The sequence below is a fragment of the Gopherus evgoodei genome, chromosome 11, assembly GCF_007399415.2.
Source record: "Gopherus evgoodei ecotype Sinaloan lineage chromosome 11, rGopEvg1_v1.p, whole genome shotgun sequence".
NCBI classification, from domain to species: Eukaryota; Metazoa; Chordata; order Testudines; family Testudinidae; genus Gopherus; species Gopherus evgoodei.
Window position 1 is genome coordinate 67,704,917 of NC_044332.1, and position 23,230 is coordinate 67,728,146.

The 23,230-nt window shown below is 44.2% G+C and overlaps 2 protein-coding genes across 2 annotated transcripts in view; one reads left to right on the forward strand and one right to left on the reverse strand.

Annotated features, from left to right (window-relative positions):
• Positions 1-7,371, reverse strand: part of LOC115659519 (glycerol-3-phosphate dehydrogenase 1-like protein) — a 28,133-nt gene extending 20,762 nt beyond the window's left edge. The window contains exon 1 of the mRNA XM_030579762.1: positions 7,023-7,371. Coding sequence (XP_030435622.1) covers positions 7,023-7,063 — 41 coding nt within the window. The 5' untranslated portion in view covers positions 7,064-7,371. The remainder of the gene's footprint in view (positions 1-7,022) is intronic.
• A 2,178-nt stretch (positions 7,372-9,549) lies between these two features.
• Positions 9,550-23,230, forward strand: part of OSBPL11 (oxysterol binding protein like 11) — a 91,937-nt gene continuing 78,256 nt past the window's right edge. Inside the window, exon 1 of the mRNA XM_030579834.1 lies at positions 9,550-9,638. Coding sequence (XP_030435694.1) covers positions 9,565-9,638 — 74 coding nt within the window. The 5' untranslated portion in view covers positions 9,550-9,564. The remainder of the gene's footprint in view (positions 9,639-23,230) is intronic.

Below are 23,230 nucleotides of genomic sequence, written 5' to 3' on the forward strand. Positions count from 1 at the left end.
CAAATGTGTACTCAGTACCAAGTACAATACAGAGGCTCAGATCTCATCTGGAGTCTCTCTGGGCATTACTGTAATATAAAAAGTTGGCCTGATTTTCAAAGCTACTGAGCATCTGCAGCTCCTGTTGAGTTCAATGGGAACTACAGATGCTTGGCATCTTTTCAAATCAGGCCAACAAAGGCAAATCTAAAATTACTTAAGTATTAAAAAAAATTATGCTGATTATTTCGGATACCAGGTAAGGAGCACTAACCATTAAGAGAAACTGCTTGTTCTGGCATTTAAGCAATCCAAGCTCATTTTAAAATTGGAAGATAGGCTCCAGCACATTAACCTCTCTTTAAAGTTTTTAGTAGCTTACAATGGACTGGCAGCTCTCAGAGAACCAGACTGCTTTTCCAGCAGTGCCTTCATAGCTGATGTGCTCAGATGCTACTGGGGCACAGTTTTGAAACTGACCAGACTGGAATACAAAGGAATCGAGGTTACTAAATAAGCAATTTTAGAAAAATCTGAGGCGGTGTTCAGCAGTCAGCAGGAAAAGATTCTCACTATGAATTAATGGGAGACTCGCCCATAAACAAAGAGTTCAAAAACTGGTGCTCTATTCTACCTAACCTATATGAAATTCATAGTTCAGCACTAACCAGCCTTTGGAAAGAATTGCTTTATCTGTGAAACCAGTGTTTAGTAGACTACAGGAGAGTGGCAGGGAAGGTTCAGGAATACAAACAAAGCCAAGGGAGACTCCCAGATAAATAACGCTTTACCTCATTTATTGGTCAAAGATCAATTTATTAAGGATAATAGAAGGCTGTTCTTTTTAATTAGCTACCAATTAAAGGGTTGACAGAAACCCAATTTATGAAAAAAATCAACAACAAATAGTTTTTGCTGCTAATTCTTAAAACAAGTTCTTCTAGGATAGATGAATAATAGTAGTACTATGCTTCCAGTGCTGGCTCTCAGCATTAGTGGACTGTAGAACTTTTGGATGGCAGTGTTCTGTCTGAAGTCACTGACAATTCTATCAGTAACTTCAATAGAAGCAGGGTCAGTCCCCAGAGGAACAGGATGGTTCATTAATATTAGAGTAGTGTCTTTCTCTTTCATCTGAATTGCAGTAGCATCCAGGAATTCTAGTCATGTATGAAGATCCCATTGTGTGAGGCTTTGTACAAACACAGAACAAAAAGACAGCCTTTGCCCTGAGCAATTTATAATCTATAGGTTTGGGTACATGGGAAAGTTATACCAGTGTGAGGTAGAGTTTGAACTACTATAGTTTATATGGGTATAACTCATGTGGGTGGACACACTTATTCTGGAATAAGAGGTGTTTTTCAGTTTAGCCTATGTCACTCTGAAAGTGGTTTACACTAAGATGGAAAAAAGCACTCTTATTCCAAATAAATGTGTCTAGACAGGGAGTTGTATTGGTGGAATTATAGTGGTTTAATTATACTGGTATAACTGGAACAATCTACCGAGGTTTTATACAGGGCAAACAAGTAACATTTCACAGCGAGAGTGAGCGAGTGTGTCCTCTCTACATTAAATAGACACTCGCTCCTCTACTAATAAATGTTCAGTCTTGTAAAGTACTGAGCACCCCAAACTCCTGCTGAAGTAAATTGAGAGTGGAAGGCATTCAGCGTCTTGGAGGATCAGGCCCCCAGATACTGTAATTTAGAAATTAATCAGTATTTTTTAAACAAATAGCAGAACCATTACTAACTAACAAAACTTATTGCTCCTCAGGCTTGGCAGGTACTTTATATAATCAAATCTGCTGTAAGGATTCCAGTACTGTTGGCATAATAAGGATCACTGTGACTCACTGGGCAGCTGAGAGAAGCTGTTGAAACATTTGTGTCATGTGTCAACTGCCTTGCTGAGACTCAGAAATGATCCCTGAACTGTTACCTAAATATCTAGTTTGAGGGCAACCGAGGAATGGTGTGTCTGCTAGAGGTAAACGTTCCACTGTTATGGCTGCTTTCTAAAGAAACACTGTTCCAACTTTGACAAGCTCAAAAATAACAAATAAAAATGATTTTTTCTGCTTTAAAATGTGTTTCCACCAGCTGCAACTACCCTAAACCACCTAGCTTCTGGCTTAAACAATCCAAAGAACCACTGAGAGATTTGAATCTCTCACACACACAGAAGTGTGCATGCCATGCTGTTCAGTCATATTCTGCTCTTCTAGTCCAGAACAGGGTTGTCAACCTTTCAGAAGTGCTGTGCACGTCTTCATTTATTCACTCTAGTTTAAGGTTTCGCGTGCCAGTTATACATTTTAACATTTTTAGAAAGTCTCTTTCTCTAAGTCTATAATATATAACCAAACTATTGTTGTAAATAAGGTTTTAAAAATGTTTAAGAAGCTTCATTTAAAATTAAATTAAAATGCAGAGCCCCCTGGACTGGTGGCCAGGATCCGAGCAGTGTGAGTGCCATTGAAAATCAGCTTACGTGCCACAGGTTGCCTACCCCTGGTCCAGGAGGAAAGCAAAATCCAAAGTCCACTGAACTTAGAGGAAAGAGACCTATTGATTTCAGTAGGTTATGGATCAAACCCAAAGTGCTTTCCAGAGCAATGTTCTTGCCCATTTCAACATCTTCCTGATTCACAACAATGGGGAGAGCAGAATGGTAGCACAATATTCACTCATATGAAGCAACGAACCCAGGACCCGTTTAAGGCTGAATTGTCACAGAAATATGAAACCGTATCAACCTTTCTGGAGAACAGTGGATTCCTGGGAAAGGTGCTAAAATACTTCAAAGGAAAATGCAAATACTGTTTTAAATCTCTGTGTGGGCATGATGTTAAATGAAGGCTGCCCTGGCGTTAGTCCTCACCCCTTCATGTAAGGAGCACATACAAGGCGTACTGACCCTTTGCTCTGCTCCTGAGCTAGATGGGGGATGAAATGAGTTGGCCTGATCCTGTAAGTTGATGAAAACCTTCAGCTTCCATTGAGGGCAAGTGGTGCTCAGCCCTAAAATGCTTTGGTAATACTAAGCATGTTGGGATTTTCCTCTATAAATATTAGAGCGTGTTACAAAGGTGAGTAAATATCAATAACCCCATTTTACAGGTGGATAATTGGAGGCACAGAGTGGCAAAGTGATATGCCTGAAGCCACTAATTTCCTGGCAGTGCTGTGAGTGCAACTGAGGCTTCCTGCCTTCCAGTCAATAGACCACATTAACAAGAATTTAGAGTGAATAAAGAGGCAGGGTGACACACATGCACCTATTGTAAGCAGTTGCCACAATCTCAGGGTCCAGATAGTAGTTTGGGTTGCCTAGGCCAGAGGCTGGAATTTTAACACTGGGCAGCCCTCCATAGTTGGAGCTGCAACAATGTTATTCCCTTGGTATATAAGGGTAGGGAAGTATATCAGTATTAAAATGTACAATGTAATTTGTTTTGCTGCGGGGAGGTTAAATTTTCAAAATCACCTTGTCCCCTTTTCAAAGGTGAATTAGGTGTTTAGGAGCTAAAATCCTATTGATTGAAAATGGGATTTGAGCTTCTCAGTTACTTAGGCACTTTTCAAAATCTGACTTGTCATCTCTAGGGTGAGACTGTTCCTTTAAAATACAGATGTTACATAATGTCAAGTATCAGAGGGGTAGCCATGTTAGTCTGGATCTGTAAAAGCAGCAAAGAATCCTGTGGCACTTTATAGACTAACAGACGTTTTGGAGCATGAGCTTTCGTGGGTGCATCTGACGAAGTGGGTATTCACACACGAAAGCTCATCCTCCAAAACGTCTGTTAGTCTATAAGGTGCCACAGGATTCTTTGCTATGTTACATAATGTGTGTCTTGGAGAGACATTCCTTTCCCTAATGCCCAATCTGAGATCTGCACTTGATTATGCAGTTCAGAGATCTGCACTTGAATATACATGCACTGTTCTTTAGAAAATATGGTTTCAAATCTGAGTATAAATAAGACCTTAGGGAAGAAATTGTGTGTTCTCTAGCAGCAGGGTGGGGAAGGCAGAGAAATATTTTAAAATGAGTGCACATACTGGTGAGAAGCATCAGATTTCAGACCTGTCCATCAGGGTTTGAACTGTGCCAGTGTAGGATGCTACACCTTTCAACTCTCCTCTGGGGACACCATTAGCTTTTGCAGAATTTAAGCATTCAGTTTAAAGATGGTTGTGAAGATAATGACCAGAATGCTCATCCAATGCTGTCTTACTAAGTCTGCAGATAATAATACTCAACTATGAAGGACTGCCCCTGAAATTCCATTCATCTCAGTGTGTTTACTCTGAAACCTAGTGATTTAAATTTAAAATGTAAACATTATTTCCCTGCGATCTTTTTAGCAGGAATGGTCTGGTATTCTGGGATTGCTGGGGCCTTAGTAGTGAATCCCCATTTTTCCCCAGTGTGAACCATGCTCTCAAATTTGTGTCCCTTTTTAGTGTAGAACTTCTTGAAATCTGTGTAAAGAACCAGTGCATTATTTTGAGCGCATATTTTGGGAGACTGAGCTCCCTCACTGGGGACAGAAGGGAAAATAATTCCTTACAGAGGCCCAATTCTGCACATATGCTGATCCAGATTCTGAAGTCAATGGAAGTATTGTGTTGTATAATAGCTGTAGAATCAGGACCCTCATGTTCTCTTCCAGTAGGAGACATAAAGATCTCTGCAATAATTCATTGAGGAGTATAGGAAATTACCAAAAACAAAAAGCCAAAGGGAGAGTAGAGAGCCTGGCAATCCCTCTAGAAAATTGCATGCACTTGCCATTTGCAGGCAGAGGTAACAGTACTAAATAGCAAAGCAGGAGAAATTTAATTTGCATTCAGTGGCAGTTACAGAAAGAAGAGTACATGTGAAGATGGGTGAGCATGAGGTTATTTCACAGCAGGGGTGGCTCCAGGCACCAGCACGCCAAGCGCGTGCCTGGGGCGGCGAGCCACGGGAGGCGCTCTGCAGGTCACTGGGAGAGCGGCATGCCTGCGGAGGGTCCGCTGGTCCTGCGGATTCAGTGGACCTCCTGCAGGCGTGCTGCCGAAACCGTGGGACCGGGGACCTCCCGCAGGCAAGCTGCCAAAGACAGCTTGCCTGCTGTGCTTGGGGCAGCAAAATACCTAGTGCCGCCCCTGTTTCACAGTCAGTCTGGGGACTGGGGCATGTGGAAGACACTACAGACTCTCCTGGAGCCTCATGGAATCCTCCTCTTACCTCTCCCTCCAAGAGGTACAAGGCTCAGAGTAGTCACTTGCTACCTTTAGGTTTCAGTATGCATTTTACTCGATCAGCCACATATCTGCCATGTGCAATGCTTCCCCTCATAGCACAGTCGAGTGGAGAGGACACTGTATGAAGAATCAGCTGACTTGGATTCTGTTCCCAATCCTGCCGCTTACTTTGTGATTTTGGGCAAGCCATTTGAGCTCTGTAGCTACCTAGTTTCCTCATCTTAAAAAAACCAGGGATAATAGTGATGCACCTCTGCAAAGCTTTGAGATGTATACATGAAAATGCTGTTAGTTCTTACTAATAAGTACCTGGTGTTTCATATTTCTATTGTTTTTTTCTCCCAGTCTTAGCGGCATGTGATCCTCTTCCATGAGCCACCAGCTTCTGATGGGTGTGTACCCCTGATGTAGGAAGAACTCTCCTCTGGACTACCATTGGGTTCTCCTAGCACCCAACTGTAAAACCCTAAAACTAAAGGTAAAGAACAGCTTCTTCCACTAGTCACAGGCTTTCTGACTATGTCCATTGTTTATTATTATTTGACATTTAGATTACAGCAGTCCCTAGAGGCCAACCACATTGGGTCCCTGTTGTGCTGGACACTGTACAAGCATCTAGCAAACATCAGTCCCTGCTAGAAAGAGCTTACAGTCTGAGAGATGAGACTTAACAGGTGGATGAGCCAAACAAGAAGGTCAGGCTGGGGGTTGGGTAGAAAGAGCAACAAAATGAATAGATGCGCAGAGCTCTGAGCCAAGCAAGACCAATGATCTTGTACGGTTCACTAGGCATGTTTTGGGACCACAGGTTCCTGGTTTTGTAACTGGAATCGTTTAATTACCATCTATTTTTCTGGCATTTACAGCCCAATCCTAGATTAATTTTTTCCCCCAACCCAAATATTTCACTGACTTCCAGGGCCAGGGTGCTCGAGGCTGGGAGATATTAACAATTTCTTGTAAAGTCCTGAGTGCCCCCTTTACTGACTGACTCTAGCAGCTATTAGGAGAGCTCAGCACCTCTCAAGATGAACTCAGCCTGGCAAAGGATCAGGCCCCAGTGTGTGTATGTGCCTCTTTCCAACCAATGCTCAGGTGATGTGCAGTCCTGAATGTCATCTCAAAACCCAGGTAGAAACCCCTCCATTGCCTCACAGTATAACTGGGAGTTTGGAGACTTTTCAATACACCCAAATTCTGCTCTGCTACAGGCTTCTGCTTCGGGACTAGCTGCACTGCCTTCAGTGGAGTTAATCCCGACTCACAGTAGCATGGGACAGTATGTGGCTTTGCAAAGGCAGAAATTGCTTTAATGTTCAGCCGGGACATACACCCCCCAGTAAAACCATCCCGGGCGTCACTTTTTTTGTGGTGACTCAGATTGCTCGGTTTTGTGTAAAACACCATCATTCGCTTCTGCTCCGTGAGAAGGGGAGTCAGGAGCTGGCTGCGGAGTGCCCGGGAGAAGGGGCCGAGCTCGCTGAAGCCTGGCTCTGACGGACTGAGCTCTCCCTTCCCCGAGCCCCCCGGACTCCAGCCATGAGACACAATCTCTCGTGCAGCTGAACGATGGAAGGGTTGAAGTCTCCGCTCCTCGGCCCCAGCCCCCCGGGAAAGGGACTAGAGAGGCGCTGTCGGGTCCCCGTGTGCGGCAATCCCCTCTCCCTTCCCACCCCAAGGGACGGAGCCCAGCAGCTGGGCGCCGAGCGGCTACAGAAAGCACCACGCTGGAGGCCGGCGCGGCCCCACCGCGGGTCCCGGGCTCCGGGCGGCACTCACCAGTTTCCAGAGCCAACGATGCAGACTTTCAGCGCAGGCATGGTGGTGGCTCACGCGCCCTGCTGGGGCAATAGCTGGGGCTTGTCTCCGATGTCACCGACCAGAAACCCGGTTGCGCAGCAGCGGCTTGGTGCCTCCGGGTTGCTCAATCTTCCGCCTGTCAGTGCGTGTGGCCGCGGGAGGGCGGTCTGAACACTCCCCAACCTGCAAGCCCCGCCTGCGCCCCGAGACCCCGCTCGCTGGCCGCTCCCCCGGGTGTCAGCAGCAGGCTGCGGCCCCTGGAGAGCAATGGGAGAGAGCAGGTGCCGGTGAGCGGCAGGGTGGGGTGCTGCCGAGGTGGCTCCTACCTTTGTCCCCGGGGAAGGGAGGGAAATGTCACAGGTTCAAAACGCCCCCGTGCAAAGCAGCTGCCTTGTGCTACCCCCCCGGGGGGAAAACCTCCCTGCTTAACCCGTTAGTTGCCGAACATTTTAGTTACCCCACCCACAATGTGCTGGCAAAGCACGGTTCTCGGTTACGTGAAACAAAATCCAGGATTAAAGTCCGCGTGTAACTCCGCCTCCCTGAGCCCAGTTATCTGCAGGCGCTGAAGCGATCACCCGAAATTGCATAGACAGGCCAAGAGGCGCTGTAAAGCCGAGGCAAGGGGCAGAGGACGGTGTTTGTAATAGCCTGGGACCAACAGGGCTGCTACCCCGCTGCAAAGTGTTTATAACACCCCTTCTTTGCATGCCTATAGCCTCTCTTAGGCGGGGGGCACAAAGCCGGTTGGAAGAGCCTTGTCTAAACAGGAAGGGTCTACCCCTATAGTTATTCATGGATAGCTACATCCCTGTTGCCGGCAGATAACTGCCTGAGGCCAAGCAACAGCGGAGGGGTCCGTCGCCTGGTGTGCCGCGCCAATAAACACACCAGGGTGGAGAAGCAAACCAAGTTTATTTGAGATCTCAAAGCGGTGCAGGGAGATTGATTCAGATCAAGCACACCTAAAACAAGCAGTCTGTTCCTTTATATCCATGAGAACTTTTCTCACTGACTAGCAATCCCCCGTTTCTCCTCCCTCCTCCTCCTTCCTCCCCCTGTAGCAATTACGTAAGCGCAGGTGCATTAAGTAATCTTGGCCGCGGCAGCTCGTTAGTAAGTTTTCCTTCTGCAAGTTATCTTGTCCTTCTGCTGAAGGTGCACAAGCCTCATTATTTCTGCTTTAGACCAGTTAGAACTGTTGCAACTGATAACAGCTGTTACACCTGGCCTTTTAGGTCGATTAAAGTTCAAACATGGAGGGACTCTTGTCTGCTGAGGCCTAAAACCAGGAAGGCTCCATACTCTTGTGGCCTTCCACCCTCCCGGGTTACGTAGGGTTATGCTTAGTGACACCAACATCCCCGTGGGGACAGACTCCTGGAGAAGAGTGGCTTTTTTACCTTTAGCATAAATTCCTTCCCAAGCAAGGTAAGGAAACCAAGAAAAGCCACTGTTATCAGGGCCGGTGCAACCATTTAGGCGACCTAGGTGGTGGCCTAGGGTGCTAGGATTTGGGGAGTGCCATTTTCTTCGGCAGCGACCTTGGGGGCCTGATCTTCGGGCCCAGTCCCCGCTGGCATGTAGGCGGAGGGAGCTAGGGCAGGGGAGCGCAGGGAGGGCCGCCTGCAGCAAAGTAAGGAGGGGGGCAGCACAGCAGGGGAACTCCTCACTCCAGCTCACCCCTGGCCCGCCTCCTGCCCAAGCACTCGGTGGCCGCTTCACTTCTCCTGCCTCCCAGATTGCGGCGCCAATCAGCTTAGGGGCCGCAAGCCTGAGAGACGGGAGAAGTGAAACAGCGACAGCGTGCTCGGGGTGGAGACAGAGCAGGGGTGAGCTGGGATGGGGAGGGGGGTGCCTCAGGGCAGAGGGTGGGGGGTGGGGAGCTGCTACGGCCTCAGGGCAGAGGAGGGGAGCTGCTGGGTGTGGGGGGGAGGCGCAAGGTGGAAGTTTCGCCTAGGGCGCAAAACACACTTGCACCAGCCCTGACTGTTATATTGGACTAAGACCACCCACTGGTCTAACTGTTTAAGTTCAAACCTTAAATTATGCCAGAAAACATTCCCATGGAAACAACGCCTTAGTCTTGTAACTCCCACTATATAGTAGGTCAGTGTCAGATCCATTTTCTAGGTAGGGAAACCGAGGCACAGGAGAATTCAGTGACTTGTTGAAGATTAGGCATGCTGAGGCCGTGGCAGAGCACAAGAATCCAGAACAAGTCCCCTAGTCTACCCAACAGACCACTCTGTCCCCCAATTTCACCCTGTCTGATTTTGCATTTGCAGATGACTTAGCCACCCAGATTTTAATGGACACCGCAACCCTAAGACCTACATGGAGAAGTTTCTGTTAAGAATGCTGTGTTAGATTCTGTGATTCTCCTGTGACAGCACTACCTGATGTGATATTCAGGATTTCTGCATGACAGTGGGTGACTATGACAACAGACAGACTTCATAAGAACTGCAGACTTAAACCGTGGGCTCAGTAAGAAGCCAGCGGTAGGTTACATCTCTCCATGGCCAGACTGGAGGAATTGCTCACAGCTTCAACTCTGTCAAGAGGTCATGATCTGTTTCCTTTCTCACTCAGGTAAAAGGCAGTGTCTGTGTTTGGAGGGCTGGGTTCAGCTGATAACATCTCTGTCTAGGATTCATCACTGCACACGCACTGTTCCTATTCTTTGGGCTAAAGAGGGGAACTGAAAGGGTTATTTGGGAATACAAAGCCATGTCCCAACTTGATATTTCTTTAGTGCCTTTATTGTCATGACCACCTGTGACTTTGTCTAAAATTGACAGTTACCTCTCAAACCTCCTGCATCCTCCTGTCTCCCCCTCACATGCTTTGTCATTCTCTTAATCCTGCAAGCTCTCTGCTTCATTCTCTCTCTCATCTCCATGACTTTTCATATTTCCCAGTGTTCTGTCACAATCCTGTGATCCCCTGTAGTTCAGGGGACCACAGTCTTGTTCACTATGTGACTGCATATGTTGCCTTTGCAGCAGTGTCCTTCCTGAGTCAGTGAGTTTCTGGCTTTGTGTCCTGAGGAGGGCTGCCACAATGCCTCACAGAGGGAAGACAGGCTGCCAACATTTGACAGGCCTGTGGTCTGTGAGGTACACGTGCTCAGCCAGCCCTGCTATCAGTGTCACCAGTTCAAATGGCTGGTGCCTCCTTCAGGTGACCTGCATCTGTTTGGGGTTATACAAACCAGAACAAACTCTAGACTTTGCAAAACTGACCAAGGGGTGTCCCTGACTCATGGCTACCAGGGACACATGGCCACCCTTTCATATACACAGGTGTGTAACACTATTATTACTGTAAAAAGCAACAAAGAGTCCTGTGGCACTTTATAGACTAGCAGACGTTTTGGAGCATAAGCTTTCGTGGGTGAATACCAACTTCGCCAGACGCATGTAATGGAAATTTCTAGAGGCAGGTATAAATATACAGGCCAGAAACAGTCTGGAGATAACGAGGTTAGTTCAGTCAGGGATGATGAGGCCCTCTTCCAGCAGTTGAGGTATGAACACCAAGGGAGGAGGAACGTATTATCAAGGCCCTGTGAATGTTCTCAGTTCTGGGCTGACTGGGAATACATCTACACAGCACCTGGGAGGCGTAATTCCCAGCGCAGGCGGCCACACATGCACTAGCTCTGCTTGAGCTAGCACTGAACGATAGCCATGTGGTCACAGCAGCACAGGCAGTGGCTTAGACGAGCCGCCTAAGTATGTTCCCAGGGGGTTGGGTGGGATTGTACTTGGGTGGCTAGTCCAAGCTGTTGCCTGTGCTGCCACAGCCACACAGCTATTTTTAGGCACTAGCTTGGGCAAAGCTAGGGTATGTATGACTAGCCATGCTAGGAATTACACCTCCCTCCCAGCTACTAGTGTCTAGACATACCCTGGATGTTTGCTCCAACTCCCTCCTGCCCCCTGCCTTTCAGTCTCTTCACCTCAGCTTTACTCCATGCCTGAAGCTCAGATCTTTCTCCCCTCCCTCCTCTCACTTGCCCTGTCCCCTTCATCCTTCTCCCTTCCCTTGCCTTTCCCTCTCACTTGCCCCTCCTAACTAACCCACAAACCCCAACAAATTGTGGACTTAAATATTTGCTGCCATCACATTGTTCACTCTGCTTGCATGTTCTCTTTCCCCTCCCCGTATCTATCATGTGTATTAGACCCCAAGGCCTTCAGGGCAGGGACTGTCTACTACTCTTTCTTTGCCCAGTTGCTAGCACAATGGGGCCCTGATTTGGGTTGATCCCCAGGCACTAAGATGATAAAAAAAATAATAGCATTCTCTGTAACAAGCTGGAACTAATCTGTGCAACTGTTAGCAAACATTAATCTTTCATTATTCTTCTTATATCAGACTCTCATGATTACTTGACCAAACCCCCCCGAATCATTTGTGTGAGCCAAAGATTCTGGCTGAACTCTGAAGAGTGTTTTCTTTTGGATACATGAATGTCTTTGTCCTAGTAAACCTGTCCGTTATTATCCACTCTGTACTCTGAACTTTAGCTAACCCTAGTGTGTTATGAATAAGCTGACCTTTAGCTGGACTATAGCGTGTTATTAAATAGTAGCTTGCGTGTCTTTTGTACTCTAAACTCTTGACCCTTAGGGAACTGTCCAGATGTCCAGAAAGGAACTACTTATAATTGATCTAGGGCAGGTGCTTTCTGTAATCTGTCTGAAGGATGCTTTTAGCTTATCAGTAATTATTCTACCAGATGATTTGTCATAGTGACTTGGTTATAGATATCTTTTGCAATTGATAAAATAGTGGATGGTCGACCTGATGTCTTTAGCTTATCAATTATGTAAAACAGATACCACGAAAAGAAGTCCTCAGTCAATAGTTCACGTTCTTGGTCTCTTTTCCGTGAACATACATAGTATATAAAGAGATGCCTGTTATAGATGTATGCTGTAATGGACAAAATGGTGTAATTGAAAAGGGATGCTCATAAGTGCTCTGTAATTGATAAATTTAGTACTTGACAACATAGGCTAGGAGATGTGTTCTGTGATCAATGTCTCAGCAAAACATTAAGGTGTGGATTAATGTCTAAGCATTAAGAGCTAACCGCGGTCCTAGCAGTGATACGTTGAGTACAGATATCATTGGCTTATTGATTCAAAATAAAATCAAACACGAGAGGACTTTTCTTTGTCCTGAACAGTCTACAAGAGATGAGTTTCAGGGAGTTTGTCTGAAGTGAACTCAGGTAGGCGACCTCACTTCCGTACTCTTAGATTTGGTATGAATGTTTCCTTTGCTATATTCTGTATAGTACTGCATTAAGTATTGCTGGATGGTCTGTCTTAACTAACTCCGTTGAAGTTTTATTTATTTGACACCGTGACTTATTAAATCTAAACCAGCAACATAACAAATTCCCTAGTTTCCATGGCACTCTGGTGCAGCAAACTGGAAATTCTGTGACAGCTTCATTTAGATTAAAAAGGTGGCAGCTTTGAATTAACTATAAAAATGAATAATTCAATCAGTCCAGTAGCTCCTGTGTTTGTGCTGCCCTACTTTTCAGTTTTCAATATGCTGCTGATTCAGCAGATACATGGGAGGAAGCTGGAGGTTTTGGCAGCTAGATAGGGGACAACTGGATCCTCTACCACTTGGGAAGACAAGGGGTGGCAATCTGGGATTGGGGGGTAAACACATTAGATGCCTGCTATCACTGAAGTGATCAGCTGTGAAATACTTCACTGTGTTGACATTTGAATTGTCATCTTTTGACTGTGATGTCACCAATCCACTGAGATGATTGAGACCATTTACAGTTCAAAACTATTGTTTCAGGCTGTCTGCTGACAGCACTGCATCAATTTACACTTAGTTCACATTTGTAAGGTTATCTTAATGGAAGGGTTAGATTCCAGACTGCAGCAAGAGGTGGGTTCTGTAGCAATTTCCAGTTATGGAATTGCAGAATACAGAGATAGACAGTGGTGGTTGTTATTTTATGAGGTAAGATGAAGGCTCTTTTCTTGAATGGAATTGTATCGAATCCGGAAAGGCTATTTTAACACAAATGAGGAGTCCTTGTGGCACTTTAGAGACTAACAAATTATTTGGGCATAAGATTTCATGGGCTAAAACCCACTTCATCAGATGCATGGAGTGAAAAATACAGAAAGTGGGTATATATATATTACAGCACATGAAAAGATGGGAGTTGCCTTACCAAGTGTGTGTGGGGGGGTCCAGTGCTAATGAGGCTAATTCAATTAAGGTGGAAGTCACCCATTTCCAACAGTTGATAAGAAGGTGTGAGTATCAGCAGAGGGGAAAATTACTTTTTGTAGTGACCCATCCTCTCCCAGTCTTTATTCAGGCCTAATTTGATGGTGTCCAGTTTGCAAATTAATTCCAGTTCGGCAGTTTTTAACACAATTTTAACACAAGCACACACACCTCAAACATAAGTCACTGGGGCATTACGCAGATAAAAGCTCTGTCTGTTTAACAAAGGGAAGATAGAGACTAAACTCCCAAGACCTCTTCTACCCCACTTTCTCCAGTCAGACCCAGTCGCACTGGTAATCAATTGTGTATCTTCTAAACAGCCATAGTTTACAAAGGCAACAGCATCTTATATGGAGCTGAGGTCTTAATAGCTGCTCAGACCCTGTTTAAATTGTAACGATATACATCTAGGAGAAGTTGGAGAGGTAATGGGAATCTCCCAAACGAGACTCCCTGAAGCTAGCATAGGCCTTTTCCTACAGTCTCTCACTGTCATGCTACCATCAGTGTAGCCTCACCAGTGGTTTCTAAAAGATATGCTCTAGCTCAGTCAGAAGTTATGGGCCTGATGTAGGAATCACTGGGTGAGGTTCTGTGTCCTGTATTATGCAGGAGGCCAGACTAGATGATCACAGTTGTCCCTTCTGATCTTAAAATCTGTGACTCACTGGAAACAGCCCTGCTAGTGTAGACCATCCTGTGGTCTCTTTAGCATTACTCTGAACGGGGTTAAACAACACAGTGGTGAAATACCTCCATATCTGTGCCTTGTCTACATCAGCGCTCCAGCCACTGATGCAGGTGGAGCTGCAACAGTGAGAGATTTTTAGAAAAATGCCAGAGCAGACACGGTAACATAGTGTAGGTAAGGCCAAAGTAAAGCTGTGTTGCTATATTCATTCCCCTCCAATCATAAAATCATAGGACTGGAAAGGACCTTGAGAGGTCATCTAGTCCAATCCCCTGCACTCATGGCAGGACTAAGTATTATCCAGATCATATCTGACAGGTGTTTGTCTAACCTGCTCTTAAAAATCTCCAGTGATGGAGATTCCACAACCTCCCTAGGCAATTTATTCCAGTGCTTAACCACCCTGACAGTTAGGAAGTTTTTCCTAATGTCCAACCTACATCCCCCTTGCTGCAATTTAAGCCCATTGCTTCTTGTCTTAACCTCAGAGGTTAAGGAGAACAGTTTTTCCTCCCTCCTCTTTGTAACAACCTTTTATGTATTGAAAACTGTTACCATGTCTCGTCTCAGGCTTCTCTTGTCCAGACTAAACAAATCCAGTTGTTTCAATCTTTCCTCACAGGTCAATGTTTTCTAGACCTTCAATCATTTTTGTTGCTCTTCTCTGGACTGTCTCCAATTTGTCCACATCTTTCCTGGAATGTGGCACCCAGAACTCTCTGGAGCCTCAAGCACAGGAATACAAGGCTGTGTTTCAGTGAAAGGAAATCATCTTTCTCTACCCCTTGCCTCACTACTACTACTCCTGTAAGTATCCGTTACTGATGAAACAGATAGAGGACTATTACATTGGAAAAGAATACAGAGGGCTAGATCCTACTTTCCTGATTCACCCAAGCAATTGTGGTGCCTTCAAAGGAACTACTCTCATGAATCATGAGGCAGAATGTCCAGTGGAAATAGAGAGATAAAAGTGCAACATGTATTTTAATTTCCCTCAGTTTAAGGAGGAACCTTTGTGCTGCCGCTGGCCCGCATTGATGGCTGCAGGTTAGCATTGGCGCTCAGAGATGCTTAATACAACCTGGAGACTAGATTCATAGATTCATAGACTCTAGGACTGGAAGGGACCTCGAGAGGTCATTGAGTCCAGTCTCCTGCCCTCATGGCAGGACCAAATACTATCTAGACCATCCCTGATAGACATTTATCTAACCTAGTCTTAAATATCTCCAGAGATGGAGATTCCACAACCTCCCTAGGCAATTTATTCCAGTGTTTAACTACCCTGACAGTAAGGAACTTTTTCCTAATGTCGAACCTAAATCTCCCTTGCTGCAGTTTAAGCCCATTGCTTCTTGTTCTATCATTAGAGGCTAAGGTGAACAAGTTTTCTCCTTCCTCCTGATGACACCCTTTTAGATACCTGAAAACTGCTATCATGTCCCCTCTCAGTCTTATCTTTTCCAAACTAAACAAACCCAATTCTTTCAGCCTTCCTTCGCAGGTCATGTTCTCAAGACCTTTAATCATTCTTGTTGCTCTTTTCTGACCCTCTCCAATTTCTCCACATCTTTCTTGAGATGCCGTGCCCAGAACTGGACACAATATTCCAGTTGAGGCCTAACCAGCGCAGAGTGGAGCGGAAGAATGACTTCTCATGTCTTGCTCACAACACACCTGTTAATGCATCCCAGAATCACGTTTGCTTTTTTTGCAACAGCATCACACTGTTGACTCATATTTAGCTTGTGGTCCACTATAACTCCTAGATCCCTTTCTGCCGTACTCCTTCCTAGACAGTCTCTTCCCATTCTGTATGTGTGAAACTGATTGTTCCTTCCTAAGTGGAGCACTTTGCATTTGCCTTTATTAAACTTCATCCGGTTTACCTCAGACCATTTCTCCAATTTGTGCAGATCATTTTGAATTATGACCCTGTCCTCCAAAGCAGTTACAATCCCTCCCAGTTTGGTATCGTCTGCAAACTTAATAAGCGTACTTTCTATGCCAACATCTAAATCGTTGATGAAGATATTGAACAGAGCCGGTCCCAAAACAGACCCCTGCGGAACCCCACTTGTTATTACCTTTCCAGCAGGATTGGGAACCATTAATAACTACTCAGTATCCCTATCTAAATTGTATTTGCCTAGTTTATCGATAAGAATACCAGGCAAGACCGTATCAAATGCCTAACTAAAGTCTAGGTATACCACATCCACCGCTTCTCCCTTATCCACAAGACTCGTTATCCTATCAAAGAAAGCTATCAGATTGGTTTGACACGATTTGTTTTTTACAAATCCATGCTTGCTACTCCCTATCACCTTGCCACCTTCCAAGTGTCTGCAGATGATTTCCTTAATTACTTGCTCCATTATCTTCCCGGCACAGAAGTTAAACTAACTGGTCTGTAGTTTCCTGGATTGTTTTTATTTCCTTTTTTTATAGATGGGCACTATATTTGCCTTTGTCCAGTCATTTTGAATCTCTCCCATTTCCCATGATTTTCCAAAGATAATAGCTAGAGGCTCAGATATCTCCTCTGTTAGCTCCTTGAGTATTCTAGGATGCATTTCATCAGGCCCTGGTGACTTGCAGGCATCTAACTTTTCTAATTTTTAACCTGTTCTTTCTTTATCTTCTAAACCTACCCCCTTCCCATAAGCATTCATTGTGTTAGGCATTCCTTCAGACTTCTTGGTGAAGACCAAAACAAAGAAATCATTAAGCATCTCTGCCATTTCCAAGTTTCCTGTTACTATTTCTCCCTCCTCACTGAGCAGTGGGCCTACCCTGTTCTTGGTCTTCTTCTTGTTTCTAATGTATTGATAAAAAGTCTTCTTGTTTCTCTTTATTCCCATAGCTAGTTTGAGCTCATTTTATGCCTTTGCCTTTCTAATCTTGCCCCTGCATTCCTGTGTTGTTTGCCTATATTCATCCTTTGTAATCTGACCTAGTTTCCATTTTTTATATGACTCCTTTTTATTTTTTAGATCATGCAAGATCTCGTGGTTAAGCCAAAGTGGTCTTTTGCCACATTTTCTATCTTTCCTACCCAGCGGAATAGCTTGCTTTTGGGCCCTTAATGGTGTCCCTTTGAAAAATCGCCAACTCTCCTCAGTTGTTTTTCCCCTCAGTCTTGATTCCCATGGGACTTTACCTATCAGCTCTCTGAGCTTACCAAAATCCGCCTTCCTGAAATCCATTGTCTCTATTTTGCTGTACTCCCTTCTACCCTTCCTTAGAATTGCAAACTCTATGATTTTCATGATCACTTTCACCCAAGCTGCCTTCTACTTTCAAATTCTCAATGAGTTCCTCCCTATTGTTAAAATCAAGTCTAGAACAGCTTCCCTCCAGTAGCTTTTTCAACCTTCTGAAATAAAAAGTTGTCTGAAATGCAGTCCAAGAACTTATTGGATAGTCTGTGCCCCGTGATGTTATTTTCCCAACATATATTTGAATAGTTGAAGTCCTCCATCACCACCAAATCTTGGGCTTTGGATGATTTTGTTAGTTGTTTAAAAAAAGCCTCATCCACCTCTTCCACCTGGCTGGGTAGTCTGTAGTAGACTCCTAGCACGACATCACCCTTGTTTTTTACCCCTTTTAGCCTAACTCAGAGACTCTCAACATTTCCGTCTCCTATGTCCATTTCCACCTCAGTCCAAGTGTGTACATTTTTAATATATAAGGCAACACCTCCTCCCTTTTTCCCCATCTATCCTTCCTGAGCAAGCTGTACCCATCCACACCAACATTCCAATCATGTATATTATCCCACCAAGTTTCAGTGATGCCAACAATGTCATAGTTGTATTTATTTATTAGCACTTCCAGTTCTTCCTGCTTATTACCCATACTTCTCGCATTTGTATATAGGCATCTAAGATACTGGTTTGATCTTGCCTCCCATTTTTGCCCTGACCCTCCTTTCTTTCTGCCATTATCAGCAAGGGTAGGAGGAGAAGAAGCAGCTGCATAGCAAGTGTCCTGTGTTGCTAGACTCTGGTGCCACTTTCACTCAGCTCCTCCCCCAGCACTGCCCCACACTAGTAAAACCAGGATTTTGCCCTGAGGATGTTGTCAGCAGATGGATGCATTTTACTAACATAAGCAGTTAAAACTCAATGGAATGTATCAGCAAACATGAGAAAGTAAACACTGGTTCCATGTGGACATAGGCTAAATGCAAATTTTAAACAAATAGTGTTAATGCAGTGGTAAGGCTAGAGCAAGGGGTTCAGTCTTGGAATGTCCTGAGCACTCAATATTTCAGCTTTAACTTTGCATTGAAGAAAGTTTATTTTTGTTTTAATTTTTTTTAAAGTGTGTTCTTATGAGAGAAAGAGAAATCTAGAGTTGTTTGGCTTGGGTCGCTTACTCTGACTTTATCAGCCATGTTTGTCAATTATTTGATCAGGTCCTACTGCTTTCCTTTTGCAGAGCTTTCAAGTTCTTTTAACAAGCAGGTTTTTGCTGAAAGGTCTCTACTTGGGGGTTCTCTCTCCTACCGAGTTCATAAGAATTATAGGCTCCCAGCTGCAGCTGAGCACATGGTGGCATCCTTAACTGACCTTAAGTAAGTTCCTTGATGAATAAGGACCATTTCAACCTAATACCTTACAAGCTGGATAGCTTCGCAACGATATAAGAACAGCCTTAACAAATGTGTATTTGAAATTAGAGCTGGTTAGAAAATCAATATTTTTCCTGCAAGAAATTTTAAATTAAAAACAGTTTTGATTTGGCATTATCAATGGTTTTTTTTAAACCAAGAAATCACAACAAATTACATTCAAAATGAACATTTTCATTTTGATACTGTGTGTGTGTGTGTGTGTGTGTGTGTGTGTGTGTGAACATTTTCCATCAGAATTGATATGTCCCCTTGAAAATTTTCAGTATTAATTAAATCATGTTTTGGGTAGGTAAATTTCTGCACTAAAAATTGTGACCAGCTCTACTTGAAATGTGATTTTAAATAAATTGAAATGCGCACTTCCTCCAGAGGCTCCCATAGGAGAGGGTGAAGGGGCATGAAGGATTTATAACTTGATTCTGCTCTAACGGTTAGACCTGATTTAAAATTATTATTAAACATTTATATGGATAGCTCAGTGGTTTGAGCATTGGCCTACTAAACCCAGGGGTGTGAGCTCAATCATTGAGGAGGCCAGTTAGGGATTTGGAGCAAAATCAGTACTTGGTCCTGCTAGAGAAGGCAGGGGGCTGGACTTGATGACCTTTCAGGGTCCCTTCCAGTTCTGTGAGATAGGATAGGCTTTACTAAAAACAAAAAAAGTATCTAAAGGCTGCAATCAGTTAGAGGCCCCATTGTGATAGGCACACTGCAAATATAGAATAAATGATAGCTCCTGTCCCCAAGGAGCTTACAATCTAAAATGTTTGTAACTTTAAAACTACTGAACTGATTTTTGTCAGGTACTAAGGGAATTGATTCGATTGGATGAAACCTCCGCAAAATATGGCATGGAAATCAGTGCAGAGAAAACCAAGCTGATGACAAACAAACGTGATGAGATCAGCTCACATATCAGTCAGTGGACAAGAGCTGGAGACCGTGAAACAGTTCAAGTATTTGGGGGCAATCATCACTGATGAAGGATCCAAAGCAGAAATTCGGGCAAGAATTGAGCAAACAACAGCAGCAGTGGCAAAGCTAAAGCCAATTTGGAGGAATAAGAACATCTCCCTGGAATTCAAACTGAAATTGCTGCATGCACACTGGTCATTGCCATTTGTCTGTATGTGTGTGAGACATGGACAATTACAGCAGAACTTGAAAGGAAAATACAGGTAGTAGAGATGATATACTTCTGTAAAATCTTGGGCATCTCCTACTTCGACCACATCACTAATGAAGAGGTCAGCAACATAATCACCCAATGCGCTGGGTCATATGACGACCTCCTGACGACCGTGAAGAAGCGCAAGCTGAAGTGGTATGGCCATGTAACAAGATCATCTGGCCTAACCAAGATCATCCTCCAAGGGACAGTACGAGGGAAGAGAAGACGAAGTAGACAGAAGAAGAGTTGGACTGGCGACATAAAAGAATGGACAGGAATGGACTTTGCGGAGACTCAGGCACTGACACAAAATCGTCAAGTGTGGAGACAATTGGTTGATTGCTCATTATTGATGGTGCCCCAATGACCAACACAGTTATGGGAGTAATGACTAGGGGGAGCTATTTAAAAAAAACCAAAAAACAAGTCTGAAGGTTTTAGCTTCACTCATTTTAGTCGGTTGGGTGCTCAGGTTCTGATTGAAACATATGGAGAAACCACCTGAATGGTTCAAAAACTGTTTATCTGATTTTCCTCAGGGTCCCCCAAAAATGTATTTGTAGAGAAGACCAAGCATGGAAAATTTCATGAGAAAATTATAAGCAATCCAAAAAGCAAGAGAAGAATGGAAGCTGGAGTTCCACGTGTTATGTTGGTGCTTGCTGTAACACAATAGATAACATTTTCAGGACAAGTAAAGTTTGTGGTCAATATTACTTCAGTGTTAGTTCTTTATTCAAAACAGAATTCTGTACAAATAAAAAAGGAGTATTATGGTATTTCAAGGAAAATGTCCTGTCTGAGGGCAAGGAATTCAGCACTTGTGAATGAAAAGCTGAAGAAACATTTGATCTGATTAGAACAGACCTGCGAAGACTCCCCAGAATCTGAGCACAAACAGCTTGTAGGCAGCACCAGTCATGATGAGACTGAAGAGATGACCATTTGAAGTTACAATGCAATTACAACTCAACTGATCAGGGTAAGGAGAAGAAATAGGGCAGCTGGCAACAGAAAGAGCATAGCAGCAAGCTTCCTTAAATGGGGCTGATACAACAACATATCAATCAAGCACAAACCAGCAGGAAACACAGGTTTGCCTACCAAAAATACGAATGGGTTTTGGCTGATTTTCCAAACTGATCTGGCTATTGTGATATACCTATAAATTGCACTTGAACACAGATGATATGGAGATAAATGTAATAATGGGAGATGTACAGCAAATGGATAGATGCCAACATTGCCATAGGAACCACTCTGCAAAAGTGTGTAGGAGTGCATCAAGTCATGAAAAGCTTTTAGGAAGGAAGGAGGGGATCGTGACTGAGGCAGCTGAATTCACTCAGTGACTGGTAAATTGAATCTAGATATTAATAAAGATGCATTAACTTTCAAAGAGATTTAGAAACAGAATGCAAAACAGAAAAGGGCTTTGTCTTTTATTGCTCCTCTGTGACTTAGGAAGCAGCCTCATAAAGTGGCTCACCCCTAACCCCATTTCCTAGAGAGGCAACTAGGAGAGGAGGGAGCATGCACAACGGATGAAGGGCCCAATTTTGCTGTAACTGGGAGGAGAACCAGGACCTCAGTGTTTGAACTGTGAAGTTCTGGTTGAATTCTCTTTGCAAGGGGTATGGTGTTCTTCAGACTAATGCAAGGAGAATTTGTGTTACATGCATTTTTACACTTAACTTTACATCCCCTTCACAGTGCACAATCCAGAACTGTTCCTAGCTACACCAGGCATTGACCCCATTGCTCACCTTTGCCTCTCCCAGCCTTCATCTTCCCAATGCAGCACTATGCAGGAGGGTTGGGGGAGTGGGAGGGGGGTGGCACATAGGCTGCTGCGTCCTGGCTCTCCACAGGAGGGGAAGCCTCTGCAGGAGGTCCAGCACCGGCAGCTCAGGCTACCAACAGCTGTCTCTAGTGGCAGAGGCAACTGAAGCATCCACTGTAATTCAGCCAAAAATGCTGAGCTGTCAGGCACTTCCTGAGAGATCACATGAAGGAAAAAAATGCAGCAAAATCACAGGACTCACAAAAAATATAATAGGAGTTGGCAGCACTGCACTGGTTCATGTGGTCTGCTTCCCCATTAGTGTATCCGTGTGCGCACGCACACATTGGTGAAAACCCTGGGACAAGGCAGAATTTTAAAACAGACTTTTTTTTTCTTGCTTGTTTTGTACATTGGAAACATCAGCTGCTGTCTGCCCCCTGTGCTGGAGAACCCTTTGGAGCAATGGTTCTCAGCCAGGATACGCGGACCCTTGGGGGTATTTAGAGGTCTTCTAGGCTGTACATCAACTCATCTAGATATTTGCCTTGTTTTACAACAGGCTACATAAAAAGCACTAGCCAAGTGAGTACAAACTAAAATTTCATACAGACAATGACTTTGCTGCTCTATATACTATACATTGAAATGGAAGTACAATATTTATATCCCTATTGATTTACTTTATAATTATGTGGTAAAAATGAGAAAGTCAGGAATTTCTCAGGAATAGAGTGCTGTGACACTTGAATTTTTTTATGTCTGATTTTGTAAGCAAATCGTTTTTAAGTGAGGTGCAACTTGGGGGTACGCAAGACAGATCAGACTCTGGAAAGGGGTACAGTCGTCTGGAAAGGTTCAGAGCCACTGCTTTGGAGGATTGAAATGGAAGAATGCCATCACAACAGCCTGAAACTCAAACTGCAGTTTTCTCAGCCTTGTTAAGTCATCGATGTATAGATGGCTCACCAGCTGCTGGGTATTAGATTGTTGATTCTGTAAGTCCCTGGTTGGTGCACAGAGGGATGTGCAAGGTTGTGGCACTCCAGCACAAAGGCAGGGTAAGCACTACTGGACCAGAAGTAGTTCTCCAGCTCCTTGCACTTCCAGGGCCAGATATGTAAAGGCATTTAGATGCTTAATGCTCATTGGGAATTAGATGCCTAAATATCTTTACAAATCCTGCCCCCACTCTCTCTCAGAAGTGCAAGGTAAAAATGGGTGGCATAGGTGGAGAATGGGCATGTCTGCAGCAACTTGAGCTTATGAGCCTCATAAAGCCAACGGTGCTATGCATTCCCATCTCTTGCCTCATTCCTGCTAGTAAGCAGGAGCAGCTTGGCCACACAGCATTATTGTGGGATTGGGAATCCTCTGAGCTTCCTTGTCTACTCATATTTTAACCCTGCCTCTGTACCCCTGAACTATGCAGGATCAAGCCCTAAAGAAGGACTTTCCTTCTGGGGAAAACTTAAAACTTGTCACACTTCAAGCAAAAATTCTTTTACTTTTTTTGTTTTCTCTTGATATGCTTGCTAACTCCTGAAATTATTGATGTGTAAATGGGTTCTCTCTTTCACAGCTTCCTCATCCCTTATTCCTAGTT